Source organism: Euleptes europaea, chromosome 1 (assembly GCF_029931775.1).
Source record: "Euleptes europaea isolate rEulEur1 chromosome 1, rEulEur1.hap1, whole genome shotgun sequence".
NCBI lineage: Eukaryota > Metazoa > Chordata > Lepidosauria > Squamata > Sphaerodactylidae > Euleptes > Euleptes europaea.
In genome coordinates this window covers 15,300,636-15,328,190 of record NC_079312.1, presented here as the reverse complement: position 1 = coordinate 15,328,190, position 27,555 = coordinate 15,300,636, and the positions used below count along the sequence as shown (strand labels likewise).

Sequence of the window (27,555 nt, the reverse complement as noted above, 5' to 3'; positions counted from 1 at the left end):
CTGATCTTGAATTCTGGAGATCAGTTGTGATTCCAGGAGATCTCCAGCCTCCACCTGGAGATTGGCAACCCTGATTACTCTGTTGAATTGTCCTACCAGTATCAAATCAACTTCTATCCGCACCTCTATTTCATCAATCATTTGTTAATGGAAAGTTCTCTGCCTCCTATTAGATTTATAAAAAAATCCCAGAGTAAAATGCTACTTATTTATCTGTGCTTTTGAAAAATATATCTCCTGCCTAAAACCCACCCCTTCTCTAGCTCATTGTCCTTCTGCTGTCCTCTTTACAGGCCTCACAAAGCTCCCTTTTCCACTTGCCAAGAGACATAAACTGCCTCCGACATGGCCTCAGGGTCACCATCCACAGATCTGGAAGAGGAATTAAACTGTCCCATCTGCCTGGAGTGCCTCACAGAACCGGTAACCCTGGACTGTGGCCACAATTTCTGTCGGGGTTGCATCACCCACTACTGTGACACATGGGAAGAACTGGGGGGCCTGGAGTGTCCTATCTGCAAAGCTGAGATCCAGAAAGGGAATTTCCGCTCAAACTGGCAGCTGGCAAACTTGGTAGAAAAAATAAAAGAGAAGAGATTTTGTGGAAGAAATCCAGGAACAGAAGATCTGTGTCCAAGAGGCGGGCAAATGTTGTCCCCATCTTCAAGAAGGGGAAAAAGGAGGATCCGGGTAACTAACAACCCATCAGCTTGACTTCTATACCAGGAAAAGTGTTCGAACAAATCATCAAACAGTCAGTCCTTGAGCATTTAGAAAGGATGGATCTGATCACTAAGAGCCAGCGTTGGTTTCTCAAGAATAAGCCATGTCAGACTAATCTTATCTCCTTTTTAAAGAAAGTTACTACCATGCTGGATCAGGGGAATGCTGTAGACATAATATTGTCGAAGGCTTTCACGGTCAGAGTTCATTGGTTCTTGTAGGTTATCTGGGCTGTGTGACCATGGTATTGGTATTGTCTTTCCTGACTTTTCGCCAGCAGCTGTGTCCTGTCCTTCAGTGTTACTCCTCTGAAGATGTTACTCCTCTGAAGATGCCTGCCACAGCTGCTGGCGAAACGTCAGGAAAGAAAATACTAAGACCACGGTCACACAGGCTGGATAACCTACAAGAACCAGCTGTAGACAGTTTATCTAGATTTCAGTAAGGCTTTTGATACGGTTCCACATAGTATTCTAGTTGACAAATTGGGGAAATGTGGGTTAGATCCTATTATTGTTAGGTGGATCTGCCACTGGTTGACAGATCGTACCCAAAGGGTGCTAGTTAATGGTTCCTCATCCACTTGGAGAGAAGTGACTAGTGGAGTTCCTCAGGGATCTGTGCTGGGCCCTGTGTTGTTCAACATCTTTATGAATGATTTGGATGAAGGAATAGAAGGGATGTTTATTAAATTTGCTGATGATACTAAATTGGGAGGGGTAGCAAATACGGTAGAAGACAGAGCCAAGATGCAGGATGATCTTGACAGGCTGGAGAAATGGGCTAGAACTAGTAAAATGCACTTCAAGAAAGACAAATATAAAGTTCTGCATTTAGGTAGGAAAAATCAAATGCATAATTATAGGATGGGGGAGACTTGTTTGAGCAGTAGTGTGTGTGAAAAGGATCTTGGGGTCTTAGTAGACCAAACACTGAACATGAGTCTGCAGTGTGATGCGGTAACTAAAAAGGCAAAAGCAGTCTTGGGCTGCATCAACAGAAGTATAGTGTCCAGATCACTCGAAGTGATGGTATCACTTTATTCTGCTCTGGTTAGACCTCATCTAGAGCACTGTGTTCAATTTTGGGCACCACGATTTAATAAGGTTTAAGACAAGCTGGAACGTGTCCATAGGAGGGCAACAAAGATGGTGAGGGGTCTGGAGACCAAGTCCTATGAGGAAAGGTTGAAGGAGCTGGGTATGTTTAGCCTGAAGAGGAGAAGACTGAGAGGGGATATGATAACCATGTTCAAGTACTTGAAGGGCTGTCATATAGAGGAGGGTGCCGAGTTGTTTTCTGTTGCTCAAGAAGGTCTGACCAGAACCAACGGGTTGAAATTAAATCAAAAGAGTTTCTGTCTAGAGCCGTGTTGGCGAACCTATGGCACGCGTGCCATAAGCTGCACGCCGAGCCCTCTCTGTGGGCACGCGCGGAGCCGTCGCGTCTGCCCCCTCCTCCACCCCTCCTCGCGGCCTCAATGCAAGTTTCCACCGTGCCGCAACCAACTTTGTCATGGGGCGGAGGCGGGGGCGAGACGGCAGGTGTAGCGGTGCGGCCGGTCGGGTAGCCCTCGGGGCTGAGCATGAGTGGCCGGTGGTGGGTCTGGAGCGGCGCCTGGGTGGGGCGGCAGCCGAGGAGATGCTGGCTCGGGCAGCCGCGCCACAGCTTCCTGGTGAGCAAGAGCGTGGCCGGCGCCTTCGCCCTCTGCCTGCTGTGAGTGGCCCTGGCCCCTTGGAGGCTGGGGGAAGAGGGGTTTCTCTCCCCCCGGTAGGCTGCGCTGTGATCGGCGGCGGCGAGTTGGGAACCGCTCCCCCCCTTTCCCTCCCCTCCCCTTGGAGCCCCCCTGAGTCGGGAGCTGCTCCGGAGCTGATTTCCACCTCCTCGCCCCCCGGTGCCGGCTTGGAAGGGTGCGTGGCTTGTTTGTGTTTTTTTGCAAAGCGCGTCTCGCCCTGGGTTTGCATTTCGCTGCAGGAGGCGGATGGGAGTCAGGGAGCTAGACCGGAGGAACGGGGTGGGAAAGCCCCCCCACAACCCAACCCACTTTTGCAAACTTGCCGCCCTTTGCACCCGCACGGCTTTTGCTGCCGGCGTGGGAAGCGCGCGAGCTTGCCCCCCCTCTTACCCGGGGTGCGATGCAAAGGTGGCTCTTCCTCTGCAACGCGGGAGGCTTTTTTGTGTGTGTTTGTGTCTTTGCATCGTTGGGGGGCAAGTTGCAAAAGTTCGCCTTGCGGGATTTCATGCAAGCCTGCGGACGACTGGACCTTTCCTAGGGTGTGTGTGTCTCTCTCTCTCTTCCCCCCCAATACACCCCGTTGCTGGGGCAAACTGGCCCCTCGCGCATTTTCCCCATCCAGATTCTCAAAACTCTGCATGGGGGGTAATTGGCCATTTGTGAATGGGAGGTTTTGCCTTGGATTTGCCACTCAGAATTCCTTAAAAGTGTGGAATTCTCTGCCAAATAATTTTAAGTCAATGAAAGCACTTGGGATTGCTTTCCTAACTTTGTTTGGATCATCTTATGCTTGTGAGCAGCTGTTTTCAGCTTTGAATTATATCAAATCTGACACCAGAAACAGACTAACAGATGACCTGAGTGCTGCATGTGTTGCTCTCAAACTTACAAAGTATGAGCCAAGGGTAGACAAATTATCAGCATGCACACAACAGCAAAAATCACATTAATTGTTCAAAAGCATGCCTTTCGATAAAAAGTTGTTTGTATCATTGAAAGCTCTGTTATTGTGTTTTTCTTTTAAGGCAAAAGATGTTAACGTATGAGTTGTTTTTTCTAAACTAAAACCTCAGTATTCAGGTTAAATTGCGCATTGCCACTAGGCGATAAATAAGTGGGTTTTGGGTTGCAGTTTGGGCACTCGGTCTCTAAAAGGTTCGCCATCGCTGGTCTAGAGTGACATTAGGAAGAATTTTCTAACAGAGGGGTTCCTCAGTGGAACAGGCTTCCTCGGGAGGTGGTAAGCTCTCCTTCCCTGGAGGTTTTTAAGAAGAGGTTAGATGGCCATCTGTCAGCGCTGATTCTGTGACCTTAGGCAGATGATGAGAGGGAGGGCATCTTGGCCATCTTCTGGTCACTAGGGGTGTGTGTGGGGGAGATAGTTGTGAATTTCCTGCATTGTGCAGGGGGTTGGACTTGATGGCCCTGGTGGTCCCTTCCAACTCTATGATTCTATGATTCTATAATTCTATGATTCTATGATTCTATGACACTGGCAGAAACTCCATCTCTTCTGCAAGGATGATGAAAAATTCATGTGTCACATTTGTAAGCAATCCCCAGAACACAAAGGTCACTCTTTACTTAACCTGAAAGAGGCTGCTGACCTAGATAAGGTATGAAGGAAGAGCTGAAATAGATGAGACATCTGACCTGAAGTGGGGACAATGGGTGCCTGACCGACGCAGAGTCAGACGTTTGGTCTCTGAAACTTACCTTGAAAGCTTTGTGTTGCTCCTGTGGGTTCCAAACACTGCAAAGGGGGAGGAAGAGCTGCAGGCTATTCCCCCTCGAGCCATTTTTGCCAGTGAAAAAGGCTGGACATGAGGAGCTAAAGAAAAGGGCAGGCAGCCCCTCTCCCCACACACAGCCATTCCCTTTAATGGTTGTCCATCCATTATTTACAATGACCACCTCCTTGGCCCTCCCACAGTGAGATGGAGCTGCGTGGCCAGCCCAAGAGGTTTCCCTGCCCAAGGGGGTCCTGGCCAAACCCCCACCCCACCCCCAAGTGCAGGCCTCTGATGAAGTGGGGCTTCAATACTGTGCCAAGGTCATTGTGAATATGGTGTGAAGGCAAGAAATATGCATGTCATTCTCAGAAACTGAGCACTATGCAACTGGCAAGGCTCACTGGCTCTGGTGTAACTTGCTACATCTCAGTCTGGGCCCTAAATCTGTTCTCAGCGCCAGGACATATGAAGAAGTCCCTCATGATCAAGAAGGCCAAAACTCAGAGCAGGATGTTGCCTGTAGGTCTGTTGGCACAAAGGCTTCACTGAGGGCAAACGACCCGCAGGAGTTAATGGGGCAGAGCGGGGAAGGGGGGACTGTGAGATTACTTCTCAGAGTTTAGAAAGGGCCATTATGGGGTTTCCATGCAATAAGACTAGGAACCCATAGGTGCCCCATATATTGATGTCTCATTTTATTACTATTATTATTACATTTAAAAACATGAAAAAATTGAGATACAGGTTGGGTAGCCCCCCCCCCCCCCAATCAAACGCAAGTTAATTCACACCAGAACTGATATCTTCTTGTTGGGTCAGTATCAGAATCATTAGTCATTTGTAACGTTCATGGTGTCATCTGGAGGGCCACCTGGGAGGAGATGCTGCCTGTGAGAGACCGGAATGGGCTGGTTTGGAGTTAAATCTTGAAAGGTGGCTTAAAAATCCATCAGGGTCCATCCGTATTCCTGCATTTCCAGCTTCACCTCCTTGCACCATTTGGACCAACTTTTGGAGGTTTGTCATAATACCCCACCAGGAACGTGCCCTGCAAGAAAGGAAGGGGGTGGTGTTTGGGGGCTCTTCAGGCACATTGCAAAATACAGCTCAAAGCGGGTGGAGGGAGAATGTGGTTTACCTGGAACCAGGAGTTGTGATTCGTTCATTGATTTCCAGAGGAATTTGAGGGTTAGAAAAAACCAGTTTCTTCAACCAGCCCCAGCTGAGGGGAGACCTTATGGGACCTGGTTTATTTGTGGAGGGAGTGTGTGTGCAAAGAAGAAAAAGAAAGCAGGGGGGGCCTCCAGCCCACTGGCCTCCACTGCCTAACATGGAGGATGGCCAGGAGGCAGAAAAGGAAAAATTCAAAAACAACTCCCAGACCGTCCAGTCACCCATAACCATTTACAAGTAGAACTTAATATACAAGTAGGGTTTACTCCAACAAGGAGGGGCGGGGAGTCAAATCAGGACACTCGTATAGTAAACACAGCTTAGAATGGAAACCAGAGAGATGATGGGAGTCTTATCCTGTCTCTGTGAGGCCTCCTTCAGGTCTCTCCCCCTGTCTTTGCTGCTGTGGATTGACCGGCCCTCAGCCGTGCTGGAGATGGGGCTGATCTTGGGGCTCTTGTTGCTGCTGCAGATCACCGGGAGGCTCCTTGTCAGGCTTCCCACTTCTCTGCACTGGGACCCAGATGGCTTCTCTCTCTCCTTTCCTTCAGAACTCTCTTTTCCTTCAGTATCTCCCCCCCCCCACAAAGCTCCCTGTCCAGAACAACTCCCCCAACTCCAACTGAAAGGTTACTTTGGGTTACATCTGGTTTTGTATAATAATGTCCCCTCCTCACAACTGAACAAGGCACTAATTACATCCAGCCCTTACAACAAGAGATACAGTTCAGGGGGTGGGGGTTGTCAGGTCCCTCTTTGCCAACGGCGGGAGGTTTTTGAGGTGGAGCCTGAGGAGGGTGGGGTTTGGGGAGGGGAGGGACTTCAGTGCCATAGAGTCCAATGGCCAAAGTGGCAATTTTCTCCAGGGTAACTGATCTCTATTGGCTGGAGATCAGTGGTAATAGCAGGAGATCTCCAGCTAGTACCTGGAGGGTGGCAACCCTGGGGGGGATGAAACAAATTCTGTTTCTTTGTTTTCTGTATCAGGCAATCGTGGCTGCTAGAAAAGGGAGAGTTTGCCAGAAGCACCTGGAGCCACTGAATCTCTTCTGCAAGGACGACGAAGCCCTCATCTGTGTGGTCTGTCACCGATCCAAGGAGCACAGAGATCATGAAGCCCTTCCTCTTGAGGAGGCCTCCCAAGAGTACAAGGTAGGAAATCAACAACATGGAGATTGGTGAGGAAGAGCCATGGATCCCTCCCTTCTCCATGGTCTCTTTGTGCAGGAACTCCCTGCAGGTTCTGCCTCAGCCTCTGGTAGGGTTGCCAACTGCCAGGTAGTGGATGAAAATAAGGCACCACTGTACTAGTATCAAGTAGATAGGAAAATCAGTACAGGAGCAAAGTATATTAACAAAGTGCAAAAAGTTTATCAGTGAGCTACTACTGTAAACACATCAATATATACAACAAGGAAACATGCAACAAAACAACCCACAATACAGTAAACACAGGTGAAGAATTGTACAGTGTTCTCAAAATCAAGAAAAAAGTCTTAGGAAGAGTCTCAATGGTAGAGTACATATGCCATGATGGAATAAGTTAATGTCAAGTAGTTTTTAAAAGAAGCACAGGTCACGGTGAGGATACGGCCGTTTCAAATTCTTAATTTAAAATTCTTCATCAGTCTTCGAAGGACTGATGAAGAATTTAAAATTAAGAATTTGAAACGGCTGTATCCTCACCGACTAATTCGACTGATCTCCAGCCGATAGAGATCAGATCACCTGGAGAAAAATGGCCGCTGTGCCAATTGAACTCTATGACATTGAAGACCCTCCCCTTCAAAACCCCACCCTCTTCAGGGTCTGCCCCCAAAATCTGCCGGTGGCAAAGAGGGACCTGGCAACCCTAGCCTCTGGGCTCAAATTGGGGAGTGAAAACACCTCTTTGCTTCCTCCTTCCTGGTTTCATGGCTCCCAAGGGCATTGCCTCTTGCCCCCTGCTGAGGCTAAAGTGGGGTGATATGATAAAATGGGGAGATTGACTCTCTTCCTGTCTGGCTGTGTTGAGGTCTGTGCAGCCCATTGCAAGGCTGAGCTATGAGGGGGCAGCCGCCTGACTCCTAGTTTTAACCCCCACACACACACTCACACACATACTGCTTTCTCAACTTCAGTTGCTGTCCTTGAATTGCTGTTAGCCTGGGAGAGAAAGCGTGCATGTTTGGTACCTTCCTGTGTCCCCCACTTGCACCCAGTAGCTGTGAGGCAGCAGTTTAAATTAGAAGAAGAAGTTTTTTTTGGGGGGGCGGGAGAGTTATGCATAAAGCTGCCTTATTCTGAGTCAGACTGAAGCAGATCAATTGCTGTGATAAGTGGCTAAATTTCTAGATCTTGTATTTCACTAAAAAAAAAAAACCATTACATAAATAGGACAGTTATATCTAGTTTGGCCTTTCATGGCACTATGCTTCTCTTATGTTTTATAATAAACTTCTAAAAAAGTGTCTCTCCTCCCCCAGGATCAGTTCTACAACCGCCTGGAGGTGCTGAAGAAGGAGAGAGAAAGAATTGTGGCGTATAAAGCAGAGGTAGTGAAGGAAAGCCAAGACCTGCTCGTAAGTGTCACTATGGCTGGGAAGTGAACAGATTCTAAAACTTGAATTGAGGGGGGGGGAATGGCAGAAAATAGCAGAAGAGTCAGTCGACCGTATGAGGCAGATGTTGGGGAACTGCACCCTCTTGGTGCCCCTGGCACCCTGGATGGTCACCTGGGGCTGCCTAGTGGGTGGGGCTGTCCCTGGTTGTTCATCCAGATCTAGACCCCCCCTCCTTTTTTGTGTTCTTGGGTGATTTTGTTTGGGGCAGAATCACTTGACTTTCCAAGGTGCTCTGTGCTCTGGGATGAACCCTGGGCAGATGAACATATGTGTTGACTACCTATTTGTGTTCATGCTCCAACACACTGCAAGCCAGGAGAAGTCTCTCAAGAGAGATAAGGGTGTCCCACTTCTAAAGAAATGCTGGGTGGAAATGCTGATAGATTTTCCACCTATCCTGAACTGGGCCAAGGGTTGTTCTGCCATTGCTGATTCTAAGGGGGGAAAGTACTTGTAATACTCAGCCACGCGTCTATCTTTTCCCCTGCAGTTTTTCCTTGCCCAAAATGCATCCAGGGAGACCAAGTGAGGGGAAGGGGCTTCTTAGCTCTTTTCTCCCCAGTGTTATTTCTATTCAAACATCGTACCTTTTTGGCTGATGGAAGTGGAGGGGTCAGCATATGGAGGGTATTTTACTGGGGAAACAAATGCACTCAAGAAGTCCCTTCTACTCTCTGGGTCTTGTGCTGCAGACATCATCCTCTGTGGCTGAAATAACCCCTCCAGGAATTTGAGAGTGATGTACTTTGGCCCTCAGCATGGATCCATGGAAATCTGTCTTTTTCCCTGCTGAATGTTGATGTGATCTCTATGAAAGGCCAAAGTGCCCTTTCGACAGGAGTCTTCTGAACCTTTTCCCACTGAAAAGACGAACTGTGTTCTGTTGACCTGATTTCCTTCTCTTTCCATTTCAGGAGCAAACCTCAGGAGAGAAGCAAGAGACGGCAGCCAAGTTCAGACAACTACACTCATTTCTGGAGGAGCAAGAGAAACGTCTCCTGGCCCAGATGGAAGAGGTGGAGAAGGAGGTGGCAAGAAACAGGGACCAGCACCTGGCCGCACTCTCTGAGGAGCTCTCCTCTCTGGATAGCCTCATCCAGGAGATGGAGGAGAAGTGTCAGCAGCCGGCCAGTGAACTCCTGCAGGTGAGAGTGGCAGGAACAGCCCAGGCTCCCCTTTGGGAGAAGGCTGCCCCCAAACCCTTTCTGTGCCTCCTTCACTTAGGCAGAAAGCAAATGAGCCCAGTTTGTGTTGCTAGCAAGTTTTCACCTCTATACATGGGCTGCTTTCTCCTCTGCCCCATTACATCTCCAACCAGGGGCAGGCTACAAAAAATGATCAAAGACACCCTGCTAAACTCCACCCCCTGGAAATGGAGCCCCCCCCCAGAGCCCCCGGCCCCTCCCTGATAAACTGAGGCCACTTGGCTTCCATCTCAGAAGCAGAAGTGTGTTTGTGTGTCAACCAACAGTCTGGGGAACTACATGCCTGTCAAACCAGGTTCACAGGCAGCTCTTTCCCAACCACCAGGAACGAGGATCATAGGCAAGATTTTCACCAAAAAAACCCAGAAAACCACACAAGGTTGGAAGAGACCACAAGGTCCATCCAGTCCAACCGCAAGATTTAACAGGAGGATTTAACAGCAAGATTTAACAGGAGGATGTGTATGTTGGGGTGAATGTAGCTCATACTTGTTGCATGCAGATTGGTGCACAAAAATGAACACACACACACACAACGGCAGCAACAAGTGGTAGGGGAATGGCATCCGCACACCTGTTGCTGGCAGTGCTGTGCCTGCTGATGCCAACCCATCACTTATGTGCAGATGCGATGGCATGTGTGCCCAGACCCCTACTTACCCTGCTGAGCCATGTTACAACGCTGCAGGGAAAAGGGGGAAAGCCCTTTAAAGGGCTGAAAGGTGACAGAGTTTGGCTCTTCTGCTCTCAGTCCCTGTGGCCACCATTCCCCTCCTCGCCCAATCAGAGGCTTTTCTCAGGCTTTAAAGAAAAGGGCAACGGCTCAATTGTTCTAGTATTGTAACATTATAATGATCTGTTGCGCTAATATCTAGCTTTTATTTTTATTTTTTAAAGTAAAGTGTAGGCTGCTCATTTCCAGTTATAACTCTGCAACCAGGACTTTATTTACAAAACAATGAAAACCAGGGACCATCATGTTGTTACAATTCTACTGTAATTTAGCATTTTTTTAAAGCCTGGGAAAAGCTCTCCAGTGGCCAGAAGGGAAATAACAGCGACACGGGGCTGATGCAAGGAATGTTGCTGGGAATGCCTCTGCGTCCACACATGGCCACTGGAGCTACTTGGAGGGCTTCCTGCCTTCCATGTGAGGAAAACTCCTTTTGTGAAAGTAGCCGCTGTTGAATCACCAAAGCAGATCACCAACTCTCCTCTGAAATGGCTCCACTTTGTCTGGTAATATTAATCTCTCAAAGATTTTCTCCCACTGTATGGAGATGCACCCCCCAGTCTTTGAGTGGAGTCTGCTAGCTGGACACAGTAGAAGGGCCAGAGTGCAGTATCTCCCAGGGTCTGAGGGATCTTCCTGGTGTGGCCTTTTAGCAACCATTGAGGTCTCTTTTCTTTCTCTCTCTCTGCCATTTTTCTTTAGGATCCCAGAAGCACCTTGCAGAGGTAAATGGATCCTTCTCATTAACCTTCTCAACACTGGGAGGGGTCTGAGCATCCTGTGAAGAACGTGGTCCTTCAGGATGGTGGCTGAGGGCCACATCAGGTGCAATTAAGATCGTGGCGCTCCATCCATCCGTCAGCGGCAAACAGCTAAAACACAGAGCCTCGTCAACAGGAAATTGTGAAATAGTATTGGGAGGATCTGGGTTGACACCTAGCTGAAAAATCTCTAGAAGAGGGGTCCCCAACCTATTTGGAATTCTGCCCTGGTGTGGTGGGTGCAGTTAAGGAATGGCTGGCACAAAATGGCTGCCACAGGAGGCGGAGCCAGCCACAAAATGGCTGTTGCAGGTTACCTTCAGTCACACAGTGAAGATATTTTTGTTGTGGTGGCAGCTGCTTCAAAAGCAACGTTTTAAAATCTACCTCAGGGTTTGAGCCTCCTCGGCTAAATTCTTTCCACAAAATGGCAGTTTGAAAACTTTATTATCTTGGTTGGCATCGGGGCTGCCTATGGGGCCTTTTAGAGTTGAACAAGCGTTTGACCACCCAGCCAAATCCAATGTGCTCCATTTGTTAAGGAGTGTAGGGTGAGGGTACACATGAGGAAGCAGGGGTTGGTGTGTGTGTGTGTGTGCCATGTCTCCATCGGTGTTTCTGCAACCACATAGCACTTAAATGCGCTGCTCCTACTCAGATTACTTCTTGGCTGTTTCCACACTGGCTGCCATGTGGTAACAACAGGGCTTCCAAAATAAAGCCTTTGTCATGCTGAGCAGCCCATTATGGGCAATATACAGCTGGTGACCAGAAAATTCAGGCTTCTGCTGTAAGTCTCCCCAAGTAGATTTAGAGGAAGAATTGTCATTGTGACATTACTGGGCTCGAAGTTTCTGCGCCTCCCTCCAGGGGCAAATGATTCAAAAGGGACAGAAGGAAACACCCTTCTGGATGTGGTGATGTCACGTGACCTGTGGTCCATTTAGTCCAGCATCCTGTGTTTCACACAGTGGCCAAGGGATGCCCCTGAATGGCCCACAAACAAGGCACAGAGGCCGAGGCCCTCCTCTGCTGCTACCTCCTAGCAGTGTTATTCAGAGGTTTGCTGCCTCTGGCTATGGAGGCTCCCTTCAGTCACCAAGTCTAGTGGCCACTGCTGGACCTCTCCTCCCTGAATGTCGAATCCTCTTTTAAAGCTATCTATGCTCGTCGCCATCGGCCAAAAACGCATGGTCCCTTAACCCACTATTCCCCATTTCAGCCAGGATCAAATTTACCTGGGCTGGGGCGGGGGGGGGACTGTACGCATTACCTTGAAAAGCAGGGAGGAAACTGTGCCAATCGATCCATGTAAACAGAAAGTGCGGGAGACATGAAGTTCCTGTTTAGTTTGGCACACACACACCCGCCCCAGTGATTGGTTGTTTCAAATTGACCAATGAGGGCCTTCCCTGCCCCGGGAAACGACCAATCACCAGGGGCGGGGGTGTTGCAAGCTAAACAGGAACTGTGCACGTCTCCCGCACTTTCTGTTTACATGGATGGATTTGCGCACAGCTTTGTCCCTGCTTTTTAAGGTAATGCGTACAGTTTCCCCCCAGCCCGGGTCAATTTGATCCTGGCTGAAACGGGGAATAAAGTGGGTTAAGGGACCATGCGTTTTTGGCCATCATTACCTCAACCAGCAATGAATTCAACAGATTCATTACTGGTTGAGTAAAAATTATGTTCTTTGTCTGTCCCAAATCTATTTCTCAGCAACTTCATTGGGTGCCCCTGAGTTCGAGTATTATGGGAGATGGAGAAAAATATGTGAAGGCACTGAGCCTAATTCTGCCCTCCTCCATTTTATCCTCAAAACACCCTGTCTAAGGTCACCCAGTGACCCGCAATGCTGGATGTGGGGTTGAACCTGTGTCCTACAATCCTAGTCACAGGACACAGGAAGCTGCCGTATACTGAATCAGACCATTGGTCCTCAAAGTCAGTACTGTCTACTCAGAGTGGCAGTGGCTCTTCAGGGTCCCTGCTAGAGGTCTTTCACCCCATCTAGTACCTGATCCTTTGACCTGGAGATGGTGGGGATTGAACCTGAGACCTTCTGCATGTCAAGCAGATGCTCTTCCTCTGAGCCACAGACCCTCCCCTAACTGTAACCCTAAAGTGCAGAGCTCTAACCACCCCAGCTTTCTTTTTCTTTCACTGGACATTTGCAGGGCAAATCTGGGCAAGGGATGTGGGGTTGAGGTTCTGAAGGCCAAACTTGATGTTTGCTTTTTTCAGAGTGGGGTCTGGGTTCCCCTCAGCCACACAGCAACTGTGGGGAATGTGGTAGTTAAAAAAGAAAGCAGGGCCCATTTGTTCTCCGAATGCTGCTGTAGGAGTGGAAGGGCTCCTGCCTCCCTCTCCATCCATTGTTCATGTTGAAACAACCCCCGCGAGGTGAGTGACTTCCCTATTTTTGCTGCTTATGCACAGAATAGTCCATGCGGAGCTGCAAAAATGGAGAAATAACTCCCCCACCCCACCCCAGTGCAGTTTCAGAACAGGAAAATGGCTGGGGGACTGACAGGAGCCCTTCCTCCTCCTGTGGTGGTGGTCTGAGCCAAAACAGGCTCTGTTTTATTTCTAATAGCCATTCCCCAGACCTCCTGTGTGGCTTTGGGGTCTCAGGAGCTACAGTGAGGTGGATGTTGCTCTCTGAAGAGCCTCCCATCTTGCTCCTCTCTCAGCCTCTGTCTCTCGGCTTTCTGCCAATTCCTTCCTCTGTTTCTCTGATCTGCCAGAGGCAGGGGGGATTCTGAATTTGATGGATGGTACCTTGACATGATTTTCCCCAGGTATGAAGAAAAGGAGGCGTTTGAGGATCCAGCGGCTTTTCCTCTTGCACTGAAGTGGCGGATCTGGGAACTCACGGACTTAAATCCCCTTTTGGAGGGCATCAAGAAGCAATTCAAAGGTAATGACCATAAGAATATAAGAAAGGCCATGCTGGATCAGATCAAGATCGATCAAGTCCAGCAGTCTGTTTACACAGTGGCCAACCAGGCGCTTCTAGATGACTGCTGCAAACAGGATGACTGCTGCAGCAGCCTCAAAATGAATGCCTCAAAAAAGCTGCTACTGGAGGTAGAGCTAGTGAAGTGCTCCCCCCATTATCATAGAGTCCAATGAGATCAATGAGGGCAGGAGGTTGGTTTGAGCTTACGGCTTGCTTTATTGGCCAAGGAGTCATAACCGGGTGAGTCAGGATCCAGACAAACAGCTCCGCAATCCTGTCACACCGAAGCAGGGCAAATGCAATAGGTTTTATAGACATTTGACATTCCAATACAACAATGATACATTTTCTTAACATCCGGTTAGCTTGTCAATGCAACGTCATCAGTTTCTACAGCGCGTGCGTGAGCCTTGCTACATTAATGAATGGAGCCTATCTTATTGAGCAGTTCAGAGTGTTCCCTTGCAGAGTGAAGCGAATGTATCAAAAAGGAGGAATAGGTGGGAGGGAGGCTGTTGGAGGAAAGTTTCCAGCCTTTGGACTGTGTATGTGCCTACGAGCTTGGTGCTAAAGAATAGTGGGGGGGCACTGGGGAGTGGCTTCTGTGGTTCTGTTTGTAAGCAGCTTATGCATGTAGCTTGCGTGTATGTCTGAAGCAGGTATGATTACTCAGGCACAACATTCCTCACTTTTTTTTTATTTGGATGCTTCCAAAAGGAGAGTGATACATGCAGCACACCTTCAGTCACACAGTGAATATCCTTATGCTGTAGTGGCAGATGCTGCCCAAACAACATTTGTTAAAAGCTGCACAGCCAATCAGAAGCCTGGCTTGGCAAAAGTCCCACCTTGCCCTGGTCACTTCGTAAAATACTTGGTGGGCACCAGGAAAGGTATTGGTGGCACCACAGTGCCCATGGGCACCATGTTGGGGACCCTTGACGTATATCATTAGCAGACCCAGGAATGTGAGAATTGTATGTACCAATTCACAAGGGTTTTTGAGTTCATCATGGAAAGTTTTGAGGTCTGAATTCTCCCACAATTTTAGTTCAGAATTGCATTATGTGGATTTCCTGAAAATTATTCTCTGTTGCTTCTTTCCAGTTGTGCCCATGAACTGGCAAATTGGGATGTAATTGTAGAACAAACAGCTAAAATGAAAGGGAGGGGGAGGAAACTGCCTTCAGAGCATCCTCATTTAATGGTGACCCCCACCCCATCCCTTTCAGGAACACCTACCCCCGTTCTCATTGCAGTGTGTCTATGGCCAAATTGGACCTATCAAAACTGTCCCCCTTCACTGTGTGTGTCTGATTGAGTCTGTCATAGCTGAGGCCACAGAGTGGTCTCAGGGGGACGGAGGGTGGTGTCTCAAGCAGATTTACACCCTTCTAAGCCCACTGAAATCAGCGGAGTTAGAAGGGGGTAATATGGTAGAACTGTGGAACATCTGTTTGGAAGGAAGTGAAGTTTAGCAGGAGCGGACCCTTGGCCCGTAGACCTTAGCATACTTTCTACGAATTGAATCGCCAGTCACTCCAAGTGACTAGTGAAATTTCCACATAAATGAAATTTGTGAAGAATCCCTCCCCAAGAAGTAGGTTGTACTTAACCTTTCAGCCAAAACTCAGAAGAAATATGTACGCATGTGCCATCAAGTCACAACCAATCTATGGTGACCCCAGAAAGGTTTTCAAGGCAAGTGAGAAGCAGGGATTTCTTTGCCATCGCCTTAATTTATAGAATCTTCTTTGGTCTCCCATCCAAGTACCAACCCTGCTGATATTTCAAGATCTGATGAGGTGGGGCTATACCATGGCACCTTTATTCCTTTATTCCATTTTTTATGCTTGTGGACCAACTGGTCATAAGCAAAACAAATTCAGGCCATGGCACCTTCCCTCTGTTGCGGGAGCTAGCGGATTAGGCAGAATCCCAGAAATAACCACCAGTAAAGCCAGGCTACATAAAACAGTGCTTGTTTTATATTACAGTGTTCAGACTTACAGCAATCTCCAACATGAACCACATCCACTATTATCTCCCACACCTTGGTTACAGAGATATATGCATTTATACATTTTCCAACCACCAATCAGCTAACTGCTGAGTCATTGTTGAATCATTGCACCCATTACTCCTCATTGCATCAGCTATGGTCAGAACCTGTTCTGGCTGGTTCTTGGCTGTCTTCTATCTATCAAGATGCTTGAGATCTAGTCCTGAACGGTCAAACTCTAATATACTAGGCTTGCATTTCTTGACACTCCTTCTCAAGGCTTGTATATCATATTTGACAGTTTCACAAACCTTTGACTATCTACTACCTTTGTAAATATATCAGCAATGTTTACAGTTCCAGCACATTTCTGTATGTGCACAAGGTTTTTGTTTACCTCATCTGATACATTCTCATATCTTATCCTGATACGTTTGCTTTTCCCTCTGAAACTTTGTTCATTTGCTAGCTGTTTTGCAGCTTCATTGTCAGAGTAGACCTTAACAGGCAATGGTACATTTACATTAAGTTCCTTGAACAAATAAACAAACCATTCTAATTGATTAGTACATTCACTTATTGCACTAAATTCAGCTTCACACAAATTTGTTGCCACAAAAGATTGCTTTAGTGATTTCCAGTGAATTGGACCTGGTCTAGGTAAATTATATATCCAGTAGTTGACCTTGCATGATCCTGATCTGCCCATAATGCATCAGCATAGGCTTTAAGGCTCCCATTTGTGGCTTTTAAACACAGCTTTTTGTCTAATGTGCCTTTTAAATATCTCAGCACACGTTTAGCTGCCTTCCAGTCCTTTTGCTTTGGAGTCATGTTTTGAAACAGATCAGCTATGTTTTCGTCACCTGCACACTTTTCAATATATACTTGATTTCTGTTTATCGCATCCGCCACATTCTGATATCTAATCCGGATATGTCTGCTTTTGCTTCTGAAACATTGCTCGTTTCCCAATTGCATTGCTGCAGCATTGTCTGTATATATCTTTACAGGTACAGGTACAGTTATATTCAGTTCTTTTAACAAATACATGAACCATTCCAACTGTATTATTGTTTCATTTATTGCGCTGTACTCAGCTTCACAAGTACTCATTGCAACAAATGATCGAGTAACTGATTTCCAGTGAATAAGAGCTCTTCCCAAATACAGCGCATACCCTGTGGTAGACCTTGTTTTTCCCTGATCCGCCCACGATGCGTTAGAATAGGCAACCAGCTCCCTATCACGAACTCTCAGGCACAGCTTCCTGTGCATAGATCCTTTCAGGTATCTTAGCACCCTTTTTGCTGCCTTCCAATCAGTTACTGTTGGTGATACACATTTCTTACTCAGGCAATGCACAGCCTGATGAATTTCTGGTCTAGACCACGTTGTGAGATACAGCAGGCTTCCCACCAAAGACTGATACATAGTCTTGTCACATTCTGCCTGTGCTTCTGTTTCACCACTCACATATCCTGTTACCATAGGAGAATCCACAACATTTGCATCTACCATTTTAAACTTTTCCAGTTAGCTGTTGTATTTTGTCAGGCTGAGACAAAGAAAACATCCCATCTTCATCTCTGCTTATTTTTACTCCTAGGTAATTACTGATTTTGCCTAGACATTTCAGTTTAAAGCGTTCTCCTAATTGCTTTTCAAACTGTTCTATGTCACTTTTATTATTAGCCATCAGACACAAGTCATCAACTTACGTCATTACAAAGACCTCCTTCTGTCCTGAGTATTTAGAAAACAAATACGAATCTGACATGCTCTGTTTGAATCCTAATTGTTTTATGGCTTCAGTCAGGCAATGATTCCACTCTGTTGCTGACTGATGTAAACCATACAACGCCTTGTTTAGCCTCAGGACCATGCTTTCCTGCTTCAACTCAAAGTCAGGAATTTGCTGCATAAAGATTTGTTCTTTTAAAGGTGCGTTCAAATAGGCTGTTTGCACATCATAGTGATACACCTCTAGACCCTTCAACCCTGCCACAGCCAGGGCTGTCTTAATTGTGTCAGCACGAACAGTAGGACTGAAGGTCAGATCATAATGCAGATATTTGCGTTGGGCAAACCCCTTGCAAACTATCCTTGCTTTACGTTTTACTGTGCCGGCAGCCAGCTGTTTCAACTTAAAGACCCACCGGCAACCTATCACAGATTGACTCTTTGGAAGTTGAGCAGGAGTGAAAACATTATATTCCTTTAATGCATTCATTTCTTCCTGCATCGCCTTTAGCCATAAACTCCTCTCTCCCTTCTCCAGGGAAAGTACCTCTTCATAGCAAGCTGGCTCCACTTCTGACACATTATTGACACAATCACAGTCAAAACCAAACTTTGTAGGCGGCACACCTTTGGTGCTGCATTCAGACCTCCTGACCTCAGTCTCTTCAGAACTCTCTCCTGAAGTGTCAGACTTTGCACTCTCCCTCCTTGGAGAACCTTCTGAAGTTTCAGACCTTACACTCTCCCTTCTTGTAGCCCTAGCTGGAGAACCACTGTTATCTCTGGCTTCCAGCTGCTCATTAATTGGAAGAGATATCATGTCAGGCACCTTATCTGAGCCATGCAACCTTGCCCAGTTGAATTACTCTCCAAAATTAACAGAACGGCTAATTGTTATCCTATTGTAAGTATCAGTAAATCGGTAGGATTTTGCAGCATTCTGATACCCAAGGAACAAAAGTGGTTTGGACTTTTTGCCTCCCCTCCTATGTTTAAAGGTATATCCACCCAAGCCTTGGCACCAAACACTCTCAAATGCTTCAAGGATGGATTCCTTTTATACAAAACCATATAGGGGATGTTATCAATGCTTGAAGAACACAACCTATTAATGAGGTAATTAGAAACCTTAATTGCCTCCGCCCAGAACCTAGGCTTTAGATTAGCATCCTCCAACAGAGATTACATCATGGATTTTAAATATCCTATCCGTCTTTCTGCAACTCCATTTTCCTGGGGTCACAAGGGTTAGCAAGTCTGTGCTGAATCCCTTTGCTCTCTAACCACTGGGCTAACTCATTTGACAAGAACTCTCCACCACGATCCAATTGGAGATTGGCAACTGGAAAACCTAGCTGCCTTTCCACTCTGTTCACCCAGTACTTGATTGTTTTACAAGTTTCACTCTTGTGCTTGAGCAGATAAACCCAGCCAAACCTCGTGTGGTCATCAACCAGAACCAGAGCCCATCTGTTCCCTGACACACACTCTTGGAAGGGGCCACAGATATCTACATGGACAATTTTTAAGGCTCTGTCTGTCACCCTCTGGCTGACTTTGGCCACTGGACACCTTCTGCTCTTTACTGATTTACATACTGTACAATCAAGAAAATTATTACATTTGTTTAGCCTCACCTCATTTTCCCCTAGCAAGCTCAGGGTTTTCTATTGTTGAAAATGAGGCATGGCCTAAACGCCGGTGTAACAAATGCACACACTCTGGATGAGGATTTTTGTTTAAAGTTCCCACTGTGCTTGTGGCTTCCCTAGCCCCTCTGCACACAACATAAACATCCTGCTTTAAGTGCCCTTGCAACAGCATGTCTCCTTCTCTGCTTATCTGGCAGGAGTTTCCTTTAAACTTCACAGAAAAACCAGCCCTGGTCAAAGCAGATATGCTTAGCAAATTATTTTCCAGGAGAGGTACACAGAGCACATTCTGGAACATATTGCTTAATTCTGGAAAGTTTAGGCTGCCCTCATACTGGACCTCTAAACGTTTCCCGTCTGCCAAGCTGACATGCGTTCTAACAGACTGCTTTGTGTTTGACAGTAAGGAGCTATCTTTAACAAAAATCTTGCTACCCCCGCTATTAACCAGCCATAAATCCTCACCCTTATTAGTCTCTGCCAGCACTACAGCTGTGTGTGTGGCAGTCTGGAAATGTTTCTTAGCCGTCTTCTTCTTTAATTAAGGGCAATCCCTTCTGAGGTGCTGAGTGCTGCCACAGGAATAACATTTCCTGACAAAGAGCACACAGTCCTCTCCCTCTTGATTGAAGATGTCACTTCTCCAGTCTGTTCCACGACCCTGCTTCAACAACTTCTGCGCAGTGGACTTCACTCCCACTTACAGGCTGAATCCGTCGCTGGGCTGAGGTCTTCGGCGTTGACTGTAAATTACCTCGCTGCCAGGGGTGAAAATCCGGGTTGTTAAACTCTTGAGCTGAAGTCTCCGAAGATGGACGAGACGCTGCTCTATCCATCATGGGGTGACTCATTCTCAGCTGGGCTGTTGTCCTCTGAATCCGTCCCTCCTGCCGATGCTCCTCGTCTTCCAGGATTTTGCCGGTCACATAATCACACGTAAGCTGCTCCACAGCCATGCATTCCAGAGATGCCACCAACACATCAAAGCTTGCATCAAAGGAACCCAGCATGATGTATACTTTATCCTCGTCTGAGACATTTTTTCCTCTCAACTCTAGCTGCCGAAACAATTCTGCCAGAGTTCTCAAATGCTCTGAGGCAGGCATGTGAGGTGATTTATTAGTCCTGTACAGCCTCCTCATTAGTGCTAGTATAGTTCCAGCCGAGTCTCTGCGATAAACAGCTTGCAAAGACGCCCACGCATCCTTTGCAAACGTTTTGCTGGCAACTTATACAAGCTGGCTATCCCCCACAGTCAAAATTATATTGGCAAGCGCCTTCTTATCTTTCTCTTGTTCTTCATTATCATCATCAGCGGGGGCTTGCAGCACAACATCCCATAAATCTTCTCTCTTAAGGTAATGCTCAATTCTCACCGACCAAATGCCGTAGTTGTCAGCGTTGAGCTTCTCCACTGGGATTGCAGATTGAGCCATCTCTCCACTCAATCACTCACTGTTCCAAAAGCCTCTGGACGTCTTGGAAACTTAATAGTGCTACCACTACACGTAACCTGCGCAGTGTAGCAAATCTGGGCCCATAGCCCTGACGTGGAAGCAGGCGGATTAGCAGTTATCCAAGACACACCACCAGAACTCCTTGCTTTATAGAAAACAGTGTTGTTTAATTTACAGTGCACAGATAAAAGACAAACCGTCACGTACACTCTCTCTACCAAACGTCCCAATAAAGAGTTACAGTTACATAGGCTTATATACAGAACACCACCTGAAACCAATAAGGCCACCTGCAGACCTGGCCACAGTAATACATCATCCTTACTGCTTTAAACCGGTTAGTTGCGGTTCACCCTAAAACCTGCAAGGCTATTGCTGCCTCTTGCATCATCCTAGATGCCTCTGATCTGACAGCTACCTGTCAGCTTTCTCTGTCAGATTATTATGGGCAACTTGTTACTCTGACAGACCCCTCTCCTTCTGAAGCCTCAAATGTCTCAGCTTCTCTGCTAGGAGACCTTTGCGGGGAAATGCTTTCTGTTTTAAATTCAGGATTTTCAGAAATAGGCAAAGACACTTTTTCAGTTTCCTTTTCTCTGCCACGAAGCCTTGGCCAATTATAAGACTCCCAAAAATTGGCTGACCGACTGAAAGTTATCTGATTATTGTCATTCGCAAACCTATAAGACTTTGCTGCATTCTGATAACCCAGAAACAACATTGGTTTTGATTTCTTGCCTCCCTTCCTTCTGTGTTCGAGTGGAATATTCACCCATGCCTTAGTACCAAACACTCTCAGGTGTCTTAAGGAAGGGTTTTTCTCATATAACACTCTGTAAGGGATGTCATCCAGACTGGAAGTCCACAGTCTATTTGTTAGCTAACAGACTACCTTTATGGCCTCAGCCCAATATGAGGGTTTCAATTGGGCATCCTCAAGTAGTCCCTGCATCATTGCTTGCAAATAGCCACCCCTTCTTTCTGCTACACCATTCTCCTGGGACAAACAAGGGTTTGCTAAATGGTGTTCTATTCCTTTGCTCTCAAGCCATTGCTTGAGACATAAATTCCCCACCTCTGTCACTTTGTATACTGGTGACTTTTAGTCCTAGTTGCCTTTCCACTTTGGCAACCCAGTACTTTATTGTTTGACATGGATCACTCTTTTGTTTCAGTAAATAGACCCAGCAAAAACGTGAACAGTCATCTGTCAGAACCAAAACGTATCTATTTTTAGAAACACTTTCAGGGAAAGGTCCACAAATATCTGCATGTATGAGGGCCAGTGGTCTACTGGTCACTCTATTGCTTGAATTGGCCACAGGGCACCTTCTGCTTTTCACAGACTTACATACTGTGCAATCTAAATAAGAATCACATTTGTTTAACTTCACATCACTTCCCAGCAAATTCAGGGTCTTCTGTATGATTGCAAAACTTGCATGTCCTAACCTTCTATGCCAGTGGTCGGCAAACTCAGTCAACAGAGCCAAATATCAACAGTACAACGACTGAGATTTCTTTTGAGAGCCACCTAACTGGAGAAGCCAGGGATTGAACCTGGGACCTTCTGCATGCCAAGCAGATGCTCCACCACTGACCCACAGCCCCTCCCAAACGTTGCAAGTGCAGACTTTCCCCCCTCTCGGTTCCCAAGCCCCCCCCAAATAAAACGGCAACCGAGGCTGGCTGCCCAACGCTCGGATGCCCCCCCGCCACCTCCCCCAGGAAAGGGGCTCCTCTCTGCCTGCCCCCCGCCCCCCTGGCACTGGGCATTGGCAGGTGGTCGGCTTGAAAGGTCCAATGAGAGGAGAAATTCGGGGACCGCCCCATTTGGACTCCGGGAGGGTTTCCCCCCATGCCGCACTGCCGCCGCCCCCACCCCGCCCCCGGGTCACCGACGCCCTGGAGTCGCCTTCCCTCAGCTGTCGTCGAGCAGCGGTGGTGGCTGCAGCGCCTCATGAGCGTGGCAAGGGCGAGGCGGTCGCTGGCAGCTGTGGCGCGCTGCTGAGGAGACCTCTCCTCTGCCTTGGGTGGTACTGCCCCCCCTCCGGGCACTCCCGCCGCCCTCCCCTCCTTCCCGGGCCGGCTGGGCGAGGCGGCGGCGGGAGTGCACCGGGCACTCCTTTCCACAAGGGTTGTCGCCAGGCTCCGCCGCTTGGGCCCCGATGGGCCCTGAGCTCCTCAGCCCGCCCTCGGGCACCAGGCACATGCCGGCCTCCTTGTGAAGGACGCACACTGGGAAAAGTTCTTCGTGACATGCTTTTGGGCAGGCCGCCGCCCAGCATAGCCGTTCCAGGTTTCTGCCCCCCCTCTCCCCACACCAACAGGTGCCAGAAGGAGAATTATCACGTGGGGGGGGAATCAATCATAATCGGCTTTGGAGACCGATTGAAAAGGGCAAAGTCGCTGCGGCGGCCGCTGCCAAAGCACACTCGCCTGCCTACGGAATGCGCATGAGCCTGCCTGCCAACCCGTGCGGGGAGCGTTCCGGCTGCCTCCCCCTCCCCCTTCACTTTGCTGCCTCCGTGGGATTTACCTCCAGCCAGCCGAGCCAGCCGAAGGAAGCGTGAAAAGGAAGCCTGCTCCGGCCCAGTGTGAGGCGGAGCCTGCCTCTCCCCCTTGCAGCAGCAGCCTGGGCGTCCGGCTGCCGCCTCTCCCTGCCACCTCTGATCCCTCCCCGCCTGAGGGGGAGAGAGAGAGAGAGGAGGGGAGGCTGGGGGAGGGGGTGCCACCTCCCGCTCGCTTGCTGGCTCCTCCCGCCTGGGGCACGCTGGAGCCGGGCGGGAGCCCACCGCCTCTGCCTGGCTGGGTGTGGGGATGCAGAGAGCCGCACTCAAGGGGCCAAAGAGCCGCTTGCGGCTCACGAGCCGCGGTTTGCTGACCACTGTTCTATGCAATAGGTGTACACAATCATTATGAGGATTTATATTAGTCACCTCTACCACATTTTTGGCCTTTGGGAACCCACTATGCACCACATAGGCATTTTGATTTAGTTGCCCTTTTAACATCACATTCCCCTCCTTGCTGACATTGCATGTTTCATCCTTGAACATTACAGTAAAACCAGCTTTGGCGAGGGCTGACACACTCAATAGATTATTTTCTATTGATTGCACACATAATACATTAGGGAAAGTGTGACCTAGGGCAGGAAAATACAATTCACCCTCACACTCCACCTTAAGTTTCTTACCATCAGCAAGACTTACATGAGTCCTGGCTGAGTCTTTTTTACTGTCCAAATTACAAGACTTGTTAATGAATACCTGATTGGCACCACTGTCCAATAATCACAAATCAGTGTCTTCTCCCGCTTCTGCCAAAACGACTGATGTGTGTGTAATAAATGGCTTCCTTCTTTGCTTCTCGCTCTGCTGCCTTTTACGACTTCTTTCAGGACAGTCTCTGCAAATATGTTGCGTCGACCCGCAGCCGTAGCACCAGCAAACGTTGAACACACACTCCTCCACTTCCTGCTTGAGAATTCGACTCCCTCGGCCATCTGCTTTTGGCACTTGCTTCTGCGTCATCTGTGAAGAATGCAGGGCTGCTCTTTCTCTCGGCTGTAATCTTAGCTGGGCTGAAGTCATCTGGGAAGAATGCAGAGCTGCTCCTTCTCTCGGCTGCTCTCTCAGCTGGGCTGAAGTCATCTCACGCCGGCTCTCCTGGCATCGGGACTCGTCCTCCAGAATCCTCCCGGCCACATATTCCTCCGTGAGCTGTGCTGTAGTCATGCACTCCAATGAGGTGATGAGCACATGGAAACTCTCATCCAGGGACCCGAGCAATATGTAGACTCAGTCTTCCTGAGAGTAGGTTTTTCCTCGTAGCGCTAATTGCCAAAATAACTCTGCTAGAGCTTTGAGGTGCTCGGCAGTTGACATCTGAGACGATTTATGGCATCTATACATCCTCCTTGTTAGCAAAAGGATGGTCCCGGCTGAGGTGCGAAGGTGAACTGCCTTCAACGCCTCCCACGCCACCTTGGCGCTGTCTTTCCCAGCAACATATATTAGCTGGCTGTCATCCACTGATAGAATGATATTTGCCAGAGCCTTTCAGTCCCGGTCCCTCTCAACTTGGGTAACAGGCACCTGTTCCACAGCATCCCACTGAGACTCATGCTTGAGTTATTGCTCCAACCTCACCAACCAGAAGTGGTAATTCTCTGAGGTCAGCTTTTCCACCGGAATCAGAGACTGAGCCATAACTCCACTCAGACTCTTACTGCTTTAGTAGCCTCCTGGACTTCTGGACTCTGCAATGCTACCACCACACTTAGACCTGTGCAGCGTAGCGGACTGGGCCCATAACCCTGTCGCAGGAGCCAGCGGATTAGGCAGAATCCCAGAAATAACCACCAGAAAAGCCAGGCAACATAAAACAGTGCTTGTTTTATATCACAGTGTTCAGACTTACAGCAATCTCCAACACAAATCACATCCACTATTATATCCCCCCACCTTGGTTACAGAGATATATACATTTATACATTTTCCAACCACCAGCCACCAATCAGCTAACTGCTGAGTCATTGTTGAAGTCATTGCACCCATTACTCCTCATTGCATCAGCTATGGTCAGAACCTGTTCAGGCTGGTTCTTGGCTGTTTTCTATCTATCAAGATGCTGGAGATCTAGTCCTGAACTGTCAAACTCTAATATACTAGGCTTGCATTTCTTGACACCCTCCCCAAGAGAAAAAGAGACCATATAATTAATGGATGTTTTTGTCACAAGATTGGTTTTGTCACAAGATAGGCACAAGGTCTGCTTCTCACTTTTGTTTCTTTTCCTTCCTCAGACACTCTGGATTCTGGACTTCACCTGCAGAAAGGTAATTTTTTCTTCATACATCATTCAATTATTTCTTAACTTAAAAGCTTCACCTTACAATTGTTCTGCTTAGTGTTTTTCCAGAGATAACATTACTGGACACTCTTGTTTTGTTCCTCAACCTCTCTCCCTCCCTGCCACAGCCAGTTCCTTCTTGTTCTGAGGAGGTCTGTCCTTTTCCTTTCCTTTCCTTTTATCCCTTTGTTAGCCAAAATGCCCGGTTATAATTGTTATATGGGGGAATTAGCGAATCAATAACCGGCAATGGGCATAACTTGAGCTGGGATGCAACCTTTATCTACCAGAGTCCATACCATGACCAGTAAAGAGGCAGAAGCAATGGAATTAGGTTAAAAGTAATTTACTCAGATTATATGTTCACACGCACATACAAAACTACACATACACATCACACAACATACAGAGTCTAGGAATCAAAAAGAGGAATAAAGAGACTTTTGCCATGTGGCAGGCAGAGGACGAAATATACTGCACCTCTCTTGCAGAGTAGTCCGTCCTGAATTCCATGCAGCTTTGGGGGATAAAAAGGGGACGGGGGGGGCTAGGTGTCCAAGCATGAACACCCCCTCTGGCAGAGTGCCAGGCAGTATGGAGGGGAAGGCCCAAGGGAGAGAGAGAGCGAATGGGGTGGAAGCTCTCCAGTTATACTGTTTTTCTGGGGGCAGGGAGAAGGGTTTAACCCCTCCTAGGTTCCCAGGTGGCAAAAGGGTGACAACAGACTTAATCTGTGGGGTAGTGAGAATTTGGAAATCTATTATAATTCCAATGGCTTTTGCAACTGGAACTTCTCTGCTGACGAGATTAGTATTCAGCAACAATGGGAGCGATCTGTGCAAATGTCCTGGGGTCGCTGCTGCTGAGGTGGAGGAATGAGTCATCAGGATATCTGGATGGCTGCTGATGACCCATTAAGCGGTGGATGTTGCAAGGGGGGGTTGCTTGACACTGATTTCCTGACATTCTGCTTCTCTTGACATGGCTGCAGCTGGAATAGAGCCTATACAGGAACATGGCTTCCCTCTGGTTCACCGGAGGCTGCCCCTGCATCTGCTTCCTAACTGCTAGCTGCACGGCGCTCGCAGGAGCGGCCGAGTCCGTGATGACGGAGCGCGCAGCGGCCGTCCAGTAGCGTTTGGGGCGGGCGCGCGGCCAGCGGAGTAGTCCAGTGTCAGCACAGTGGGTTGCCAGATCCCGTCCGGGAGGGGGGGGCAGGCCCGTATGCCAACACCTTAGAACACTGGTTCCCAACCGGGGGAGAACTAAATTAAGGTCCGCGAAACAAAGTTATAAACCCATAATAAATTAATATTTTCAATTAAAAGTTCTCTATTATAAAAATATATTTTTAAATATTATTCTAAGTTTAATGTTTAACTAGCAGTTTTGATTAAAGTTTATTTTCAAATTCTTGGAATTTTTATTTCGAACCTTAGGGTCCCTGCACTGAACAAAAAAAGTCCTAGTGGTCCCTGGTCAAAAAAAGGTTGGGAACCACTGCCTTAGAAGCTCCTTGATCAATTGATCTTGAGCAGCATATATCTAGTGTTGGAGGGATATAAGGACTGAAACAAATCTTGCCACTGACAATGTAGCCTTGGGGTCCCTGTCGCTTAGTAAAAAAGGCATTATGTCAGTCACAGAGGCATTGGATTTGTATATTAAAAGGGGGGAAATATAGTGTGATCCAAGTTCCTCGTAAAAGCGGCATTCCAAAAGGACATGTTCTAATGTGTCAATAGAGCCAGAAGAGCAAGGGCAGATCCTGTCTGAGTATGGTATATTCAGAATTCTGCCCTGCATTACCATAGAAGGGTTAGCATTCAATCTAGCCAAGCAAAAAGCTCTACAGAGACGAGGAGTTGTCAGATAATATGTATATTATCTGTATAATATGTATAGGCAGGCAGACCACGTGGAGTAGGTATTACGAAGAACTGGGATGAACAGATGCGACGAGCACGAAAAGTAGTGCTGTTATAATCGAGCTCTTTAATGCGCTTTTTAATTTTGGCAAAAGCTTCAGTTTTCCCAAGATCTGACAACATATCCTGCGAGAAGCCCAACAACGCCAGTTTCTCATCTAAGATTTTTTGCCATGAGGATTTGAAAGTGTCATGCTTCAGAGAAGCTAGGAACCCCTCAGTGCTAAAGCACAGTTTAAGGTGTAGTTTAAAGGCGGCCAACCACGCCCTAGCTTCAAGTGACATTTG

General features: G+C 47.7%; 1 protein-coding gene across 1 annotated transcript in view; it reads left to right on the top strand.

Moving 5' to 3' along the window:
• Window positions 1–345: 345 nt before the first annotated feature.
• LOC130493940 (uncharacterized) overlaps window positions 346–27,555 on the top strand; it is a 68,430-nt gene continuing 41,220 nt past the window's right edge. Inside the window, exons 1-8 of the mRNA XM_056867570.1 lie at window positions 346–601; window positions 2,720–2,737; window positions 6,374–6,516; window positions 7,830–7,925; window positions 8,882–9,112; window positions 10,608–10,630; window positions 13,468–13,586; window positions 25,293–25,325. Coding sequence (XP_056723548.1) covers window positions 346–601; window positions 2,720–2,737; window positions 6,374–6,516; window positions 7,830–7,925; window positions 8,882–9,112; window positions 10,608–10,630; window positions 13,468–13,586; window positions 25,293–25,325 — 919 coding nt within the window. The remainder of the gene's footprint in view (window positions 602–2,719; window positions 2,738–6,373; window positions 6,517–7,829; window positions 7,926–8,881; window positions 9,113–10,607; window positions 10,631–13,467; window positions 13,587–25,292; window positions 25,326–27,555) is intronic.